General features: G+C 41.2%; 1 protein-coding gene across 2 annotated transcripts in view; it reads left to right on the top strand.

Moving 5' to 3' along the window:
* FLAD1 (flavin adenine dinucleotide synthetase 1) overlaps positions 1-17,188 on the top strand; it is a 133,568-nt gene that overhangs the window by 31,528 nt on the left and 84,852 nt on the right. For both annotated transcript variants that reach the window (XM_053703572.1, XM_053703562.1), the window contains exon 2: positions 11,998-12,208. In XM_053703572.1, the coding sequence (XP_053559547.1) occupies positions 12,032-12,208 (177 nt within the window). In that variant the 5' untranslated portion in view covers positions 11,998-12,031. The remainder of the gene's footprint in view (positions 1-11,997; positions 12,209-17,188) is intronic.

The raw sequence follows: 17,188 nt of genomic DNA, 5'->3' as shown, positions 1-17,188 counted from the left end.
CGGAGGCTGTTTTTGGGAGAAAGGTTCTTCAGGCAGTGGTTCCTTCCGTATAAAGAGCCTGCCTGTCCCTCCCGTCATCCGTGTACTTTAGCTTTGGTATTGGTATCCCAGAAGTAATGATGACCCGTGGACTGACCACACTTAACAGGAGAAAACAAAATTTATGTTTACCTGATAAATTCCTTTCTCCTGTAGTGTGGTCAGTCCACGGCCCGCCCTGTTTTTTATGGCAGGTCTAAAAAATTTTTTAAATTATACTCCAGTCACCACTGCACCCTTTGGCTTCTCCTTTCTCGTTGGTTCTTGGTCGAATGACTGGGTGTGACGTAGAGGGGAGGAGCTATATAGCAGCTCTGCTGGGTGAATCCTCTTGCACTTCCTGTTGGGGAGGAGTTAATATCCCAGAAGTAATGATGACCCGTGGACTGACCACACTACAGGAGAAAGGAATTTATCAGGTAAACATAAATTTTGTTATTTGCCTTGATTCAGGATGTTCGATATTCCTTATTTCAGACAGTCAGTTTCATTATTTGAGATAATGCATATGAATAATCAATTTTTCCTACCTTAAAATTTGACTTTTTTTTCCTGTGGGCTGTTAGGCTCGCGGGGGCTGAAAATGCTTCTTTTTATTGCGTCATTTTTGGCGCTGACTTTCTTCTGTTAAGTGTGATCAGTCCACGGGTCATCATTACTTCTGGGATATTACTCCTCCCCAACAGGAAGTGCAAGAGGATTCACCCAGCAGAGCTGCATATAGCTCCTCCCCTCTACGTCACTCCCAGTCATTCTCTTGCACCCAGCGACTAGATAGGATGTGTGAGAGGACTATGGTGATTATACTTAGTTTTATATCTTCAATCAAAAGTTTGTTATTTTAAAATAGCACCGGAGTGTGTTATTACCTCTCTGGCAGAGTTTGAAGAAGAATCTACCAGAGTTTTGCTATGATTTTAGCCGGAGTAGTTAAGATCATATTGCTGTTCTCGGCCATCTGAGGAGTGAGGTAAACTTCAGATCAGGGGACAGCGGGCAGATGAATCTGCATAGAGGTATGTAGCAGTTTTTATTTTCTGACAATGGAATTGATGAGAAAATCCTGCCATACCGATATAATGTCATGTATGTATACTTTACACTTCAGTATTCTGGGGAATGGTACTTCACTAGAATTACACTGTAAGAAATACATAAAGCTGTTTAATAACTAGAGATTATGTTTAACGTTTTTGCTGGAATGTAAAATCGTTTTCATTTGCTGAGGTACTGTGTGAATAAATGTTTGGGCACTATTTTTCCACTTGGCAGTTGCTTAATCTGTTTTCTGACAGTTTCTGTTCTCCCTCACTGCTGTGTGTGAGGGGGAGGGGCCGTTTTTTTGGCGCTTTTTCTATGCATCAAATATTTCAGTCAGCAACTCATTGTATTCCCTGCATGATCCGGTTCATCTCTACAGAGCTCAGGGGTCTTCAAAACTTATTTTGAGGGAGGTAATTTCTCTCAGCAGAGCTGTGAGAATTATAGTTTGACTGAGATAAAAAACGTTTATTCTGTAATTTGTTTCCTGCTTTCAGAATTTGTTATCTTTGCTAATGGGATTAAACCTTTGTTAAAGTTGTGTTGTTTACAAGGATTGAGGCTATAACTGTTTCAATTTATTAATTTTCAACTGTCATAGATCTTCTGTGCTTCTTAAAGGCACAGTACATTTTAATATTATTCTAATTGAATTGTATTTCCAAGTTGCAAGTTTATTTGCTAGTGTGTTAAACATGTCTGATTCAGAGGATGATACCTGTGTCATTTGTTGCAATGCCAAAGTGGAGCCTAATAGAAATTTATGTACAAACTGTATTGATGCTACTTTAAATAAAAGTCAATCAGTACAAATTGAACAAATTTCACCAAACAACGAGGGGAGAGTTATGCCGACTAACTCGCCTCACGTGTCAGTACCTACATCTCCCGCTCAGAGGGAGGTGCGTGATATTGTAGCGCCGAGTACATCTGGGCGGCCATTACAAATCACATTACAGGATATGGCTACTGTTATGACTGAGGTTTTGGCTAAATTACCAGAACTAAGAGGTAAGCGTGATCACTCTGGGGTGAGAACAGAGTGCGCTGATAATATTAGGGCCATGTCAGACACTGCGTCACAGGGGGCAGAACATGAGGACGGAGAACTTCATTCTGTGGGTGACGGTTCTGATCCAAACAGACTGGATTCAGATATTTCAAATTTTAAATTTAAACTGGAAAACCTCCGTGTATTACTAGGGGAGGTGTTAGCGGCTCTGAATGATTGTAACACATTTGCAATACCAGAGAAAATGTGTAGGTTGGATAAATATTTTGCGGTACCGACGAGTACTGAGGTTTTTCCTATACCTAAGAGACTTACTGAAATTGTTACTAAGGAGTGGGATAGACCCGGTGTGCCGTTCTCACCCCCTCCGATATTTAGAAAAATGTTTCCAATAGACGCCACCACAAGGGACTTATGGCAAACGGTCCCTAAGGTGGAGGGAGCAGTTTCTACCTTAGCTAAGCGTACCACTATCCCGGTGGAGGATAGCTGTGCTTTTTCAGATCCAATGGATAAAAAGTTAGAGGGTTACCTTAAGAAAATGTTTGTTCAACAAGGTTTTATATTGCAACCCCTTGCATGCATTGCGCCGATCACGGCTGCAGCGGCATTCTGGATTGAGTCTCTGGAAGAGAACATTGGTTCAGCTACTCTGGACGACATTACGGACAGGCTTAGAGTCCTTAAACTAGCTAATTCATTCATTTCGGAGGCCGTAGTACATCTTACTAAACTTACGGCGAAGAATTCAGGATTCGCCATTCAGGCACGCAGGGCGCTGTGGCTAAAATCCTGGTCAGCTGATGTTACTTCTAAGTCTAAATTGCTTAATATACCTTTCAAAGGGCAGACCTTATTCGGGCCCGGGTTGAAAGAGATTATCGCTGACATTACAGGAGGTAAAGGCCATGCCCTGCCTCAGGACAAAGCCAAAGCCAAGACTAGACAGTCTAATTTTCGTTCCTTTCGTAATTTCAAAGCAGGAGCAGCATCAACTTCCTCTGCACCAAAACAGGAAGGAGCTGTTGCTCGCTACAGACAAGGCTGGAAACCTAACCAGTCCTGGAACAAGGGCAAGCAGACTAGGAAACCTGCTGCTGCCCCTAAAACAGCATGAATTGAGGGCCCCCGATCCGGGATCGGATCTAGTGGGGGGCAGACTTTCTCTCTTCGCCCAGGCTTGGGCAAGAGATGTTCAGGATCCCTGGGCGCTAGAGATAATATCTCAGGGATACCTTCTGGACTTCAAATACTCTCCTCCAAGAGAGAGATTTCATCTGTCAAGATTGTCAACAATCCAGACAAAGAAAGAGGCGTTTCTACGCTGCGTACAAGAGCTCTTGTTAATGGGAGTAATCCATCCAGTTCCACGATCGGAACAGGGACAGGGGTTTTACTCAAATCTGTTTGTGGTTCCCAAAAAAGAGGGAACTTTCAGACCAATCCTGGACTTAAAGATCCTAAACAAATTCCTAAGAGTTCCATCGTTCAAGATGGAGACTATTCGGACAATTTTACCTATGATCCAAGAGGGTCAATACATGACCACTGTAGATTTAAAAGATGCTTACCTTCACATACCGATTCACAAAGATCATTATCGGTACCTAAGGTTTGCCTTCCTAGACAGGCATTACCAGTTTGTGGCTCTTCCATTCGGATTGGCTACAGCTCCAAGAATCTTCACAAAGGTTCTGGGTGCTCTTCTGGCGGTACTAAGACCGCGGGGAATCTCGGTAGCTCCATACCTAGACGACATTCTGATACAAGCTTCAAGCTTTCAAACTGCCAAGTCTCATACAGAGTTAGTGCTGGCATTTCTAAGGTCACATGGATGGAAGGTGAACGAAAAGAAAAGTTCACTCGTTCCACTCACAAGAGTTCCCTTCCTGGGGACTCTTATAGATTCTGTAGAAATGAAGATTTACCTGACAGAGGACAGGCTAACAAGACTTCAAAGTGCTTGCCGCACCCTTCATTCCATTCAACACCCGTCAGTGGCTCAATGCATGGAGGTAATCGGCTTAATGGTAGCGGCAATGGACATAGTACCCTTTGCATGCTTATACCTCAGACCACTGCAACTGTGCATGCTAAGTCAGTGGAATGGGGATTACTCAGACTTATCCCCTTCTCTGAATCTGGATCAAGAGACCAGAAATTCTCTTCTATGGTGGCTTTCTCGGCCACATCTGTCCAGGGGGATGCCATTCAGCAGACCAGACTGGACAATTGTAACAACAGACGCCAGCCTTCTAGGTTGGGGTGCCGTCTGGAATTCTCTGAAGGCTCAGGGACAATGGAGTCAGGAGGAGAGTCTCCTGCCAATAAACATTCTGGAATTGAGAGCAGTTCTCAATGCCCTCCTGGCTTGGCCCCAGTTGACAACTCGGGGGTTCATCAGGTTTCAGTCGGACAACATCACGACTGTAGCTTACATCAACCATCAGGGAGGGACAAGAAGCTCCCTAGCTATGATGGAAGTATCAAAGATAATTTGCTGGGCAGAGTCTCACTCTTGCCACCTGTCAGCAATCCACATCCCGGGAGTGGAGAACTGGGAGGCGGATTTCTTAAGTCGTCAGACTTTTCATCCGGGGGAGTGGGAACTTCATCCGGAGGTCTTTGCCCAAATACTTCGACGTTGGGGCAAACCAGAGATAGATCTCATGGCGTCTCGACAGAACGCCAAGCTTCCTCGTTACGGGTCCAGATCCAGGGATCCAGGAGCAGTCCTGATAGATGCTCTGACAGCACCTTGGGACTTCAGGATGGCTTACGTGTTTCCACCCTTCCCGTTGCTTCCTCGATTGATTGCCAGAATCAAACAAGAGAGAGCATCAGTGATTCTAATAGCACCTGCGTGGCCACGCAGGACTTGGTATGCAGACCTGGTGGACATGTCATCCTGTCCACCTTGGTCTCTACCTCTGAAACAGGACCTTCTGATACAGGGTCCCTTCAAACATCAAAATCTAACTTCTCTGAAGCTGACTGCTTGGAAATTGAACGCTTGATTTTATCAAGACGTGGATTTTCTGAGTCAGTTATTGATACCTTAATACAGGCTAGGAAACCTGTTACCAGAAAGATTTGCCATAAGATATGGCGTAAATACCTATATTGGTGTGAATCCAAAGGTTACTCTTGGAGTAAGGTTAGGATTCCTAGGATATTGTCTTTTCTACAAGAAGGTTTAGAAAAGGGTTTATCTGCTAGTTCATTAAAGGGACAGATCTCAGCTCTGTCCATTCTGTTACACAAACGTCTGTCAGAAGTTCCTGACGTCCAGGCTTTTTGTCAGGCTTTGGCCAGAATTAAGCCTGTGTTTAAAACTGTTGCTCCACCATGGAGTTTAAACCTTGTTCTTAATGTTTTACAGGGCGTTCCGTTTGAACCCCTTCATTCCATTGATATAAAGTTGTTATCTTGGAAAGTTCTATTTTTAATGGCTATTTCCTCGGCTCGAAGAGTCTCTGAATTATCAGCCTTACATTGTGATTCTCCTTATTTGATTTTTCATTCGGATAAGGTAGTCCTGCGTACTAAACCTGGGTTCTTACCTAAGGTAGTTACTAACAGGAATATCAATCAAGAGATTGTTGTTCCTTCTTTATGCCCAAATCCTTCTTCAAGGAAGGAACGTCTACTGCACAACCTGGATGTAGTCCGTGCTCTAAAATTTTACTTACAGGCAACTAAGGAATTTCGACAAACGTCTTCTCTGTTTGTCATTTACTCTGGGCAGAGGAGAGGTCAAAAAGCTTCCGCTACCTCTCTTTCTTTTTGGCTTCGTAGCATAATTCGTTTAGCTTATGAGACTGCTGGACAGCAGCCTCCTGAAAGAATTACAGCTCATTCTACTAGAGCTGTGGCTTCCACTTGGGCCTTCAAGAATGAGGCCTCTGTTGAACAGATTTGCAAGGCTGCAACTTGGTCTTCGCTTCATACTTTTTCCAAATTTTACAAATTTGACACTTTTGCTTCATCGGAGGCTATTTTTGGGAGAAAGGTTCTTCAGGCAGTGGTTCCTTCTGTATAAAGAGCCTGCCTATCCCTCCCGTCATCCATGTACTTTTGCTTTGGTATTGGTATCCCAGAAGTAATGATGACCCGTGGACTGATCACACTTAACAGAAGAAAACATAATTTATGCTTACCTGATAAATTCCTTTCTTCTGTAGTGTGATCAGTCCACGGCCCGCCCTGTTTTTAAGGCAGGTAAATATTTTTTAATTTATACTCCAGTCACCACTTCACCCTTGGCTTTTCCTTTCTCGTTGGTCCTTGGTCGAATGACTGGGAGTGACGTAGAGGGGAGGAGCTATATGCAGCTCTGCTGGGTGAATCCTCTTGCACTTCCTGTTGGGGAGGAGTAATATCCCAGAAGTAATGATGACCCGTGGACTGATCACACTACAGAAGAAAGGAATTTATCAGGTAAGCATAAATTATGTTTTTTTGGCGCAAAAATTTTCTTTCTCATTTCCGGCGTCATACTTGTCGCCGGAAGTTGCGTAATTTTTTTGACGTTTTTTGCGCCAAAAATGTTGGCGTCACCGGATGTGGCGTCATTTTTGGCGGCAAAAGCATTTAGGCGCCAAATAATGTGGGCGTCTTTTTTGGCGCTAAAAAATATGGGCGTCATTATTGTCTCCACATTATTTAAGTCTCATTGTTTATTTGCTTCTGGTTGCTAGAAGCTTGTTCATTGGCATTTTTCCCATTCCTGAAACTGTCATTTAAGGAATTTGATCAATTTTGCTTTATATGTTGTTTTTTCTATTACATATTGCAAGATGTCTCAGATTGACCCTGAATCAGAAGCTACTTCTGGAAAATCGCTGCCTGATGCTGGATCTACCAAAGTTAAGTGTATTTGTTGTAAACTTGTGGTAACTGTTCCTCCGGCTGTTGTTTGTGATGAATGTCATGACAAACTTGCTAATGCAGATAATATTTCCTTTAGTAATGTTCCATTACCTGTTGCTGTTCCATCAACATCTAATACTCAGGGTGTTCCTGTTAACATAAGAGATTTTGTTTCTAAATCTATTAGGAAGGCTATGTCTGTTATTCCTCCTTCCAGTAAACGAAAAAGGTCTTTTAAAACTTCTCATTTTTCAGATGAATTTTTAAATGAACATCATCATTCTGATTCTGTTTCTGATAATGATTTTTCTGGTTCAGAGGATTCTGTTTCAGAGATTGATACTGATAAATCTTCATATTTATTTAAAATGGAATTTATTCATTTTTTACTTAAAGAAGTCTTAATTGCATTAGAAATAGAGGAATCTGGTCCTCTTTATACTAAATCTAAACGTTTAAATACGGTTTTTAAACCTCCTGTAGTTATTCCGGAGGTTTTTCCCGTCCCTAATGCTATTTCTGAAGTAATTTCCAGGGAATGGAATAATCTGGGTAATTCATTTACTCCTTCTAAACGGTTTAAGCAATTATATCCTGTGCCATCTGACAGATTAGAGTTTTGGGACAAAATCCCTAAGGTTGATGGGGCTATCTCTACTCTTGCTAAACGTACTGCTATTCCTACGGCAGATAGTACTTCCTTTAAGGATCCTTTAGATAGGAAAATTGAATCCTTTCTAAAAAAAGCTTACTTGTGTTCAGGTAATCTTCTTAGGCCTGCTATATCTTTGGCGGATGTTGCTGCAGCTTCAACTTTCTGGTTGGAGGCTTTAGCACAAAAAGTAACAGATCATAATACTCATAGCATTGTTAATCTTCTTCAACATGCTAATAACTTTATTTGTGATGCCATCTTTGATATCATTAGGGTTGATGTCAGGTATATGTCTTTAGCTATTTTAGCTAGAACCGCTTTATGGCTTAAAACTTGGAATGCTGATATGTCTATTAAGTCAACTTTGCTTTCCCTTTGTTTCCAAGGTAATAAATTGTTTGGTTCACAGTTGGATTCTATTATTTCAACTGTTACTGGGGGGAAAGGAACTTTTTTACTACAGGATAAAAAATCTAAAGGTAAATATAGGGCTGCTAATCGTTTTCGTTCCTTTCGTCACAATAAGGAACAAAAGCCTGATCCTTCCCCTACAGGATCGGTATGAGTTTGGAAACCATCTCCAGTCTGGAATAAATCCAAGCCTTTTAGAAAGCCTAAGCCAGCTCCCAAGTCCACATGAAAGTGCGGCCCTCATTCCAGCCCAGCTGATAGGGGTCAGATTACGATTTTTCAAAGAAATTTGGATTTTCGATTCACAATCTTTGGATTCAGAACATTGTTTCACAAGGGTACAGAATAGGCTTCAAGATAAGGCCTCCTGCAAGAAGATTTTTTCTTTCCCGTGTTCCAATAAATCCAGTGAAGGCTCAAGTGTTTCTGAAATGTGTTTCAGATCTAGAGTTGGCTGGAGTAATTGTGCCAGTTCCAGTTCTGGAACAGGGTCTGTGGTTTTACTCAAATCTATTCATTGTACCAAAGAAGGAGGATTCCTTCAGACCAGTTCTGGATTTAAAAATATTGAATCGTTATGTAAGAATACCAACATTCAAAATGGTAACTATAAGGACTATTCTGCCTTTTGTTCAGCAAGGGCATTATATGTCCACAATAGATTTACAAGATGCATATCTGCATATTCCGATTCATCCAGATCACTATCAGTTTCTGAGATTCTCTTTTCTAGACAAGCATTACCAGTTTGTGGCTCTGCCGTTTGGCCTAGCAACAAATCCAAGGATTTTTACAAAGGTTCTCGGTGCCCTACTATCTGTAATCAGAGAACAGGGTATTGTGGTATTTCCTTATTTGGACGATATCTTGGTACTTGCTCAGTCTTCACATTTAGCAAAATCTCATACGAATCGACTTGTATCGTTTCTTCGAGAACATGGTTGGAGGATCAATTTACCAAAGAGTTTGTTGATTCCTCAGACAAGGGTAACCTTTTTAGGTTTCCAGATAGATTCAGTGTCCATGACTCTATCGTTGACGGACAAGAGACGTCTGAAATTGGTTTCAGCTTGTCGAAACCTTCAGTCTCAATCATTCCCTTCGGTAGCCTTATGCATGGAAATTCTAGGTCTTATGACTGGTGCATCGGACGCGATCCCCTTTGCTCGTTTTCACATGCGAGCTCTTCAGCTCTGTATGCTGAACCAGTGGTGCAGGGATTATACAAAGATATCACAATTAATATCTTTAAAACCGAATGTACGACACTCTCTGACGTGGTGGACAGACCACCATTGTTTAGTTCAGGGGGCTTCTTTTGTTCTTCCGACCTGGACTGTGATCTCAACAGATGCAAGTCTGACAGGTTGGGGAGCTGTATGGGGGTCTCTGACAGCGCAGGAGGTTTGGGAATCTCAGGAGGCGAGATTACCAATCAACATTTTGGAACTCCGTGCGATTTTCAGAGCTCTTCAGTCATGGCCTCTTCTAAAGAGAGAGTCGTTCATTTGTTTTCAGACGGACAATGTCACAACCGTGGCATATGTCAATCATCAAGGAGGGACTCGCAGTCCTCTGGCTATGAAAGAAGTATCTCGAATACTTGTATGGGCGGAATCCAGCTCCTGTCTAATTTCTGCGGTTCACATCCCAGGTATAGACAATTGGGAAGCGGATTATCTCAGTCGCCAAACATTACATCCGGGCGAATGGTCTCTTCACCCAGAGGTATTTCTTCAGATTTTTCAAATCTGGGGACTTCCAGAAATAGATCTGATGGCTTCTCATCTAAACAAGAAGCCTCCCAGGTATCTGTCCAGATCCAGGGATCCTCAGGCGGAAGCAGTGGATGCATTGTCACTTCCTTGGAAGTATCATCCTGCCTATATCTTTCCGCCTCTAGTTCTTCTTCCAAGAGTGATTTCCAAGATTCTAAAGGAGCGTTCGTTTATTCTGCTGGTGGCTCCAGCATGGCCTCACAGGTTTTGGTATGCGGATCTTGTTCGGATGGCTGCTTGCCAACCGCGGACTCTCCCGTTAAGACCAGACCTTCTATCACAAGGTCCTTTTTTCCATCAGGATCTCAAATCCTTAAATTTGAAGGTATGGAGATTGAACGCTTGATTCTCAGTCATAGCGGTTTCTCTGACTCCGTAATTAATACTATGTTACAGGCTCGTAAATCTGTGTCTAGGAAGATATATTATCGAGTCTGGAAGACTTACATTTCTTGGTGTTCTTCTCATCATTTTTCTTGGCATTCTTTTAGATTTACTAGAATTTTACAGTTTCTTCAGGATGGTTTGGATAAAGGTTTGTCTGCAAGTTCCTTGAAAAGACAAATCTCTGCTCTTTCTGTTCTTTTTCACAGAAAGATTGCTAATCTTCCTGATATTCATTGTTTTGTACAGGCTTTGGTTCGTATAAAACCTGTCATTAAGTCAATTTCTCCTCCTTGGAGTTTGAATTCGGTTCTGGGGGCTCTTCAAGCTCCTCCGTTTGAACCTATGCATTCGCTGGATATTAAATTACTTTCTTGGAAAGTTTTGTTTCTTTTGGCCATCTCTTCTGCTAGAAGAGTTTCTGAATTATCTGCTCTTTCTTGTGAGTCTCCTTTTCTGATTTTTCATCAGGATAAGACGGTTTTGCGAACTTCATTTAAATTTTTACCTAAGGTTGTGAATTCTAGCAACATTACTAGAGAAATTGTGGTTCCTTCATTGTGTCCTAATCCTAAGAACTGTAAGGAAAGATTGTTGCATTCTTTGGATGTAGTTAGAGCTTTGAAATGTTATGTTGAAGCTACTAAAGATTTCCGAAAGACTTCTAGTCTATTTGTTATCTTTTCTGGTTCTAGGAAAGGTCAGAAGGCCTCTGCCATTTCTTTGGCGTCTTGGTTAAAGTCTTTGATTCATCATGCTTATGTTGAGTCGGGTAAAACTCCGCCTCAGAGGATTACAGCTCATTCGACTAGGTCAGTTTCTACTTCCTGGGCATTTAGAAATGAAGCTTCGGTTGATCAGATTTGCAAAGCAGCAACTTGGTCTTCTTTGCATACTTTTACTAAAGTCTACCATTTTGATGTGTTTTCTTCTTCTGAAGCAGTCTTTGGTAGAAAAGTACTTCAGGCAGCTGTTTCAGTTTGATTCTTCTGCTTATAATTTCAGTTTGTTTCATTATAAGATTTAAACTTTGTTTGGGGTGTGGATTATTTTTCAGTGGAATTGGCTGTCTTTATTTTATCCCTCCCTCTCTAGTGACTCTTGCTTGGAAGATCCACATCTTGGGTATTAATTATCCCATACGTCACTAGCTCATGGACTCTTGCTAATTACATGAAAGAAAACATAATTTATGTAAGAACTTACCTGATAAATTCATTTCTTTCATATTAGCAAGAGTCCATGAGGCCCACCCTTTTTGTGGTGGTTATGATTTTTTTGTATAAAGCACAATTATTCCAATTCCTTATTTTTTATGCTTTCACACTTTTTTCTTATCACCCCACTTCTTGGCTATGCGTTAAACTGATTCGTGGGTGTGGTGAGGGGTGTATTTATAGGCATTTTGAGGTTTGGGAAACTTTGCCCCTCCTGGTAGGAATGTATATCCCATACGTCACTAGCTCATGGACTCTTGCTAATATGAAAGAAATTAATTTATCAGGTAAGTTCTTACATAAATTTACGTTATTTATAACGTTATTTATAAAAATGTGAGGGGTGTACTCACTTTTGTGAGATACTGTGTATGTATATGTGTGTAATATATATATATATATATATATATATATATATATCTATCAACACACTTTATAAATATGATATTAAACGTTGGATATTTATTGCCTGGGAGTGCTTGCATTTGGTGGAGTTCTCTTTGTAAGGCCTGAACATTGCAGTCAACAATGAACAATATGTATATCTTTAGCAAGGGTTCTAACAGGTGTTCTTTGTTTCTGCTGTAGCATATAGAAATATATACAGAGCAGTGGGAAGCTGATGTCTGCATGTAGGGGCTTGTCATTTAGCAGAGGAGTGCTACGTCTAGGGAGGCTGCAAGCACATTTAGCAATGACTTCCAACAACTTTTGCAAAGCTACCTCACCGGATAACAATACTTCAGATGATGGTGCCGTGACTGCCGGTATTATCATTATAGGGGATGAGATTCTTAAGGTATGTGAAACATAAATATACAGATAGGATTGAGTGAAGTGTGATTTTTCTTTTCTTTGCTTTCTTTTCTTTTAAGTTGTTGTTTAGAAAAACAAGACATCTCTCCTACAAAACAAATTGGACCACTCAACCACTCCCTCCTCCTACGCTTGGTTCTGGTTCTGGCCAAGAAGGTGGGGGGCTAGTGAGTATTATCCAGGGAAATTAGCCAAGATATCAAATGTGCTTTTATATGGTTGATAAGTTCTAGTTATTTTGGCTCTCCCTGGCTGACCATTGAGCTGACTGTAAAACAGTATACCACAAAAGATATGGGTGGGAAAAAAAGAGGTCAAGAAAAACAGTACTGCAAAAAGAAAAACAATTTATTCAGAGACTACATAAAACAGAAACCTGTGTCCGAATTAAGAAGAAGATGATTGCTGGACATCTAGTTTATAATGGGAGAGGAGGAGACTTCCAGACTGCTGCTTGGCAAATCTTATCCAAGAAGCATCTGCCTGAAAAGCCCAAGAAGTAGCCATAGCCCTGGTATAGTGTGCCTGAAGTCCCTCTTGTACCAGTTCTTGCTTTTTGCTGGTAAGCCTTTGGGTTTTCTATCTCGAAAGAGTACTGGCAGGTGCCTTGCCGAAGCTGGTGATGGACCACATAACTTCTTTCCTGATGAGGTTAATAAACACTACATCCAACCGGTAAACTGGCCTTCCAGCCATCTCCTTTTTGTCAGGACAAAAACATGGTAAAAAAATTAATATATTCTTTGAATTTATAAAATTCCAAAACGTTGGGTAAAAAAAACAGGCATGGCATGGACAACTTTATCCTGATAAAAGGCTTATAACTCAAATGCTTTGTGTGATGAGATAATGGCCACCAGAAATGTGGTCTAAAGTGTAAGAAACCACAAAAAGTCTTCTCATATCAGTCTAATGAAGCTTCTATTAATTCCAATACTAAAGGAAGATCCCACATTGGAATAATAGATCTAGAAGTTGGCTAGATTATTTGAATAATGAGTGGCTATTGAGCCCACTTGATCCCAGAAATGGCAGAGATAGCAGATACAGGTATACCCCGCTCATACAGCGGGTTAGGGACCGGAGCCCCGCTGTAAAGTGAAAACCGCCTTAAAGTGAAACGAGGCAGTTTTAGCTTTCTTTTCACTTGCCAGTGTGTTTGAAAGCTTGAAAACATGTTTGAACTAACATATATTAGGGGTGCAATAGTGCTAAGTTTAGTTTAACACTCACACAGCACAGTATTCAATTAGTATTAAAGAAAAACTGTACCTGTAAAATAGTGACAATTACTGTATTAAAATTTGCCAGACTATAGCACTGAGACACAGATTGCACTGTAATGCTGTAAACAAAATGAATTGTGCATAACAAAATAGTGCCAGTCACTTTTCTCACAAACTCATGAAGATTACAGCACTGTTTCAAATTCCTTGGAGGTTGAACTTCAGCTCCACAAAGCGCTGTATTAGTGAAGCGCTGTAAAGTGAAGCGCTGTAAAGTGAAGTATACCTGTACTTGAACCTTGAGAGCAGCCAGGCTTTTAGTTTTAATTTAAAGGGACATTCTACTCCAGAATTTTTATTATTTAAAAAGATAATCAAGAAAATCCCTTTATTACCCATTCCCCAGTTTTGCATAACCAACATGGTTATATTAATATATTTTTTTTTTACCTCAGTGATTACCTTGTTTCTAAGTGTCTGCAGACTGCCCCCTTATTTCAGTTATTTTGGCAGACTTGCATTTTAGCCAATCAGTGTTAACTCATAAATAACTCAATGTGAGTGAGGACAATTATCTATATTGCATATATGAACTAGCGCTGTCTAGCTGTAATCAAAATGCACTGAGATAAGAGACGGCCTTCAAGGGCATCGGAATTGGCATATAAGCCTACCTAGGTTTAGATTTCAGCAAACAATACCAAGAGAACAAAGCAAATGTGATGATAAAAGTAAATTGGAAAGTTGTTTAAAATTGCATGCCCTGTCTGAAGCATGAAACCTTAATTTTGACTAGACTGTCCCTTTAACCCCTTGGCGACTGAGGGTGTCAGTTAATGACCAAGGACGTGCCCACATCCTCTGGGGTTTCAAGCACTGGAATCGATCACGATAGCTTCCAGGGTATTGCAGTGATGCCTCAATGTTAAGGCATCGTGCTATACCCTTTTTTTAGGCAACCAATGCAGAAGGGGCCACTCTGTGGTTCCCTCTGCATCAGCCAGCGATTGTGCCGATTGTTGGTGGGGTGGGAGGGATACGAGGGGAGGGAGGGAGGTGGGTGGGCGGGCCATCGCTGCAGATGAGTTCCGGATCCGGGAGTGCCGGCAGAGGTAGCGTTCACTTGGGCGGGGTGCGCGCTACTGTAATGGATCTTCATGGAGGGTGAGGGAGGGGTGAAATAAGTATTTGGGAAAGGGATCTGGGAGGAGGAGGTGGGGAGTGTATTGAGGGGGGCAGCTACACTACAGAAAAATGGGGTGTTTGCTACAAAATGTTATTTATTTTTGTAAATTCAAAATGGGTACTGGCACGCAGCTGCCAGTACCAAAGTTGGCAACAAATAGGTAGAGGGGGAGAGGGTTAGAGAGCTGTTTGGGGTGGATCAGGATGTTTGGGGGCTTAGGGGGGATCCTATACTGCAGAATATATATGGGGGGAAAAAAAGCCTTTTATTTTAGTACTTACTTTCTGCCAGTACTTAAGATGGCGGTGACAATTGTTCGGTGGGGGAGGGAAGGGAGCTGTTTGAGGGGTCAGGTCGGGATCCAGGGGTGGGATGTTTCAGGTGGGAGGCTGATCTTTACACTAAAGCTAAAATTAACCCTACAAGCTACCTAATTAACCCCTTCACTGCTGGGCATAATACACATGTGGTACACAGCGGCATTTAGCGGCCTTCTAATTGCCAAAAAGCAATGCCAAAGCCATATGTCTGCTATTTCTAAACAGGTGGATCCCAGAGAAGCGTTTACAACCATTTGTGCCATAATTGCACAAGCTGTTTGTAAATAATTTCATTGAGAATCCTAAAGTTTGTGAAAAAGTGAACGATTTTTTTTATTTGATTGCATTTGGTGGTGAAATGGTGGCATGAAATATACCAAATGGGCCTAGATCAATACTTAATGGTTGTCTACTAAAAAAAAATATAAAATATAAGATATGATAAAAATAATGATATCTTTAGAAAGTCCATTTAATGGCGAGAAAAACGGTATATAATATGTGTGACTACAGTAAATGAGTAAGAGGAAAATTACAGCTAAACACAAACACCGCAGAAGTGTAAAAAAAGCCCTGGTCCCAAACGGTAAGAAAATTGAAAAGTGCTGTAGTCACTAAGGGGTTAAAAGACTGGGATGTAGAATTAGACCTTGATGTAGAATATTTGGAGTCTCTGGCAGAATCCAAGAAGAATGAATCGGCCATTTCTGAAGCAGAGGAAACCGTGGCCTGCAAGGCCAAAATGTAGAATCACTATGAAAGTAGATGAGATCCAAGTTTGGTACACCTCACTAAGCTAAGGAACCAGCAAATTTTTAGATCAGAACCCTGGACAGCACTTGTTTAATGGTGAGTGAATTTATCCACCAATCAGCAAAAACAACCCAGGTTGTTCACCAAAAATGGGCCGGCATCTAAACTTACATTCTTGCTTTTCAAATAAAGATAGCAAGAGAATGAATAAAAATGTATAATAGGAGTAAATTAGAAAGTTGCTTAAAATTGCATGCTCTATTTGGGTTCAGTGTCCCTTTAACCCCAGGTGACATACATTGCCATCCTGTTATTTGATTGAAAATCTAGAAGGGCCTGATACACTGCACTGATCTCCAGAATGTTTGAAGGAAGAGTAGACGTTCTTGTCCCCACTTGCCTTACGTATACAGACCTTGGCAATGGGCTTCCTAGCTGAGTTTGCTGGAATCTGTTGGTTCTGAGATTGGTAGACCCTTCATTAATTTCTCTGACTTGATATACCACTGAAGAATACCCCAACGATAATGAAGAAAGTGAATCTTCCATGAGAGACTATAATTATATTTTTTTAACGCCTTAGGAAATGCTATTGAAAGGTGCATGAAGTATAAATATCTGGAAAATTGTACCTTTTCATGATACGTGGATACAAATCCTAGGCAATCTTTATTTTCTCACAATTGATCAGCCATCTGTGAAGTTTAAGGAATTGCAGAACAATGTCCCTGTGCTTTACTGAACTCTTAAGGAAGTAGGATGCTTTCTTGATAAAGCAGAACAAAAAAAGGCCTTCAGACCAAGCTCTGCAATCAAAGGTACCAACTTCAAAATTACTACTGGAGCAGTCAAGACACCAAATAGCAGTACCCTGAATTGGAGATGCCTGTCTGCCACAGTAAATTAAAGAAATTGGTTATGAGCCTGAGCCACAGGTTCATTAAAATAGGCATTATTGAGGTTGATGGAAAGCATGTAAGCTGGAGGAGGGATCAGATTGATGCCAGTGGGTAATGATTACATCTTAAATTTTCAAACCAGTAAATAACTCTATAAACCCCTGAGGTCCAGGAGCGACCTCCATGTGTCATCCTTGATTAGGAATAGGGGAGAGTAGAAGCCCTGAAACCTCTTGAAAATATTGAATTTCTCTGTTATGCAAAAGCTTGTCAATATGGAAAACTGCCTCAAATTTTAGTGAATTGTCTGGGAGTGGAGATCTTAAAAAGTAAAAATAAAGTAGAACTGTTTGAAATTCCAGAAGATAACCAGTTTGAAAGAACCTCTAGAACCTAGGTATCTAAAATGGGCACCCCATAACAGGAGGATTCTGTCTCCCACTGGAGACATCTGGACAGCTGCAACCTCATTGCGACTTGGTCTGCTGAACTTCAGAAACTTGCCCAAGGCCACATACTGTGACTGAAACTTCCCCCTGGGGCCAAAAGGAAAGAACAGCCTTCGAACAGTTGTGATGC

The sequence above is a fragment of the Bombina bombina genome, chromosome 1 (assembly GCF_027579735.1).
Source record: "Bombina bombina isolate aBomBom1 chromosome 1, aBomBom1.pri, whole genome shotgun sequence".
Taxonomy (NCBI): Eukaryota; Metazoa; Chordata; class Amphibia; order Anura; family Bombinatoridae; genus Bombina; species Bombina bombina.
This window is presented reverse-complemented; position numbering and strand designations above follow the sequence as displayed.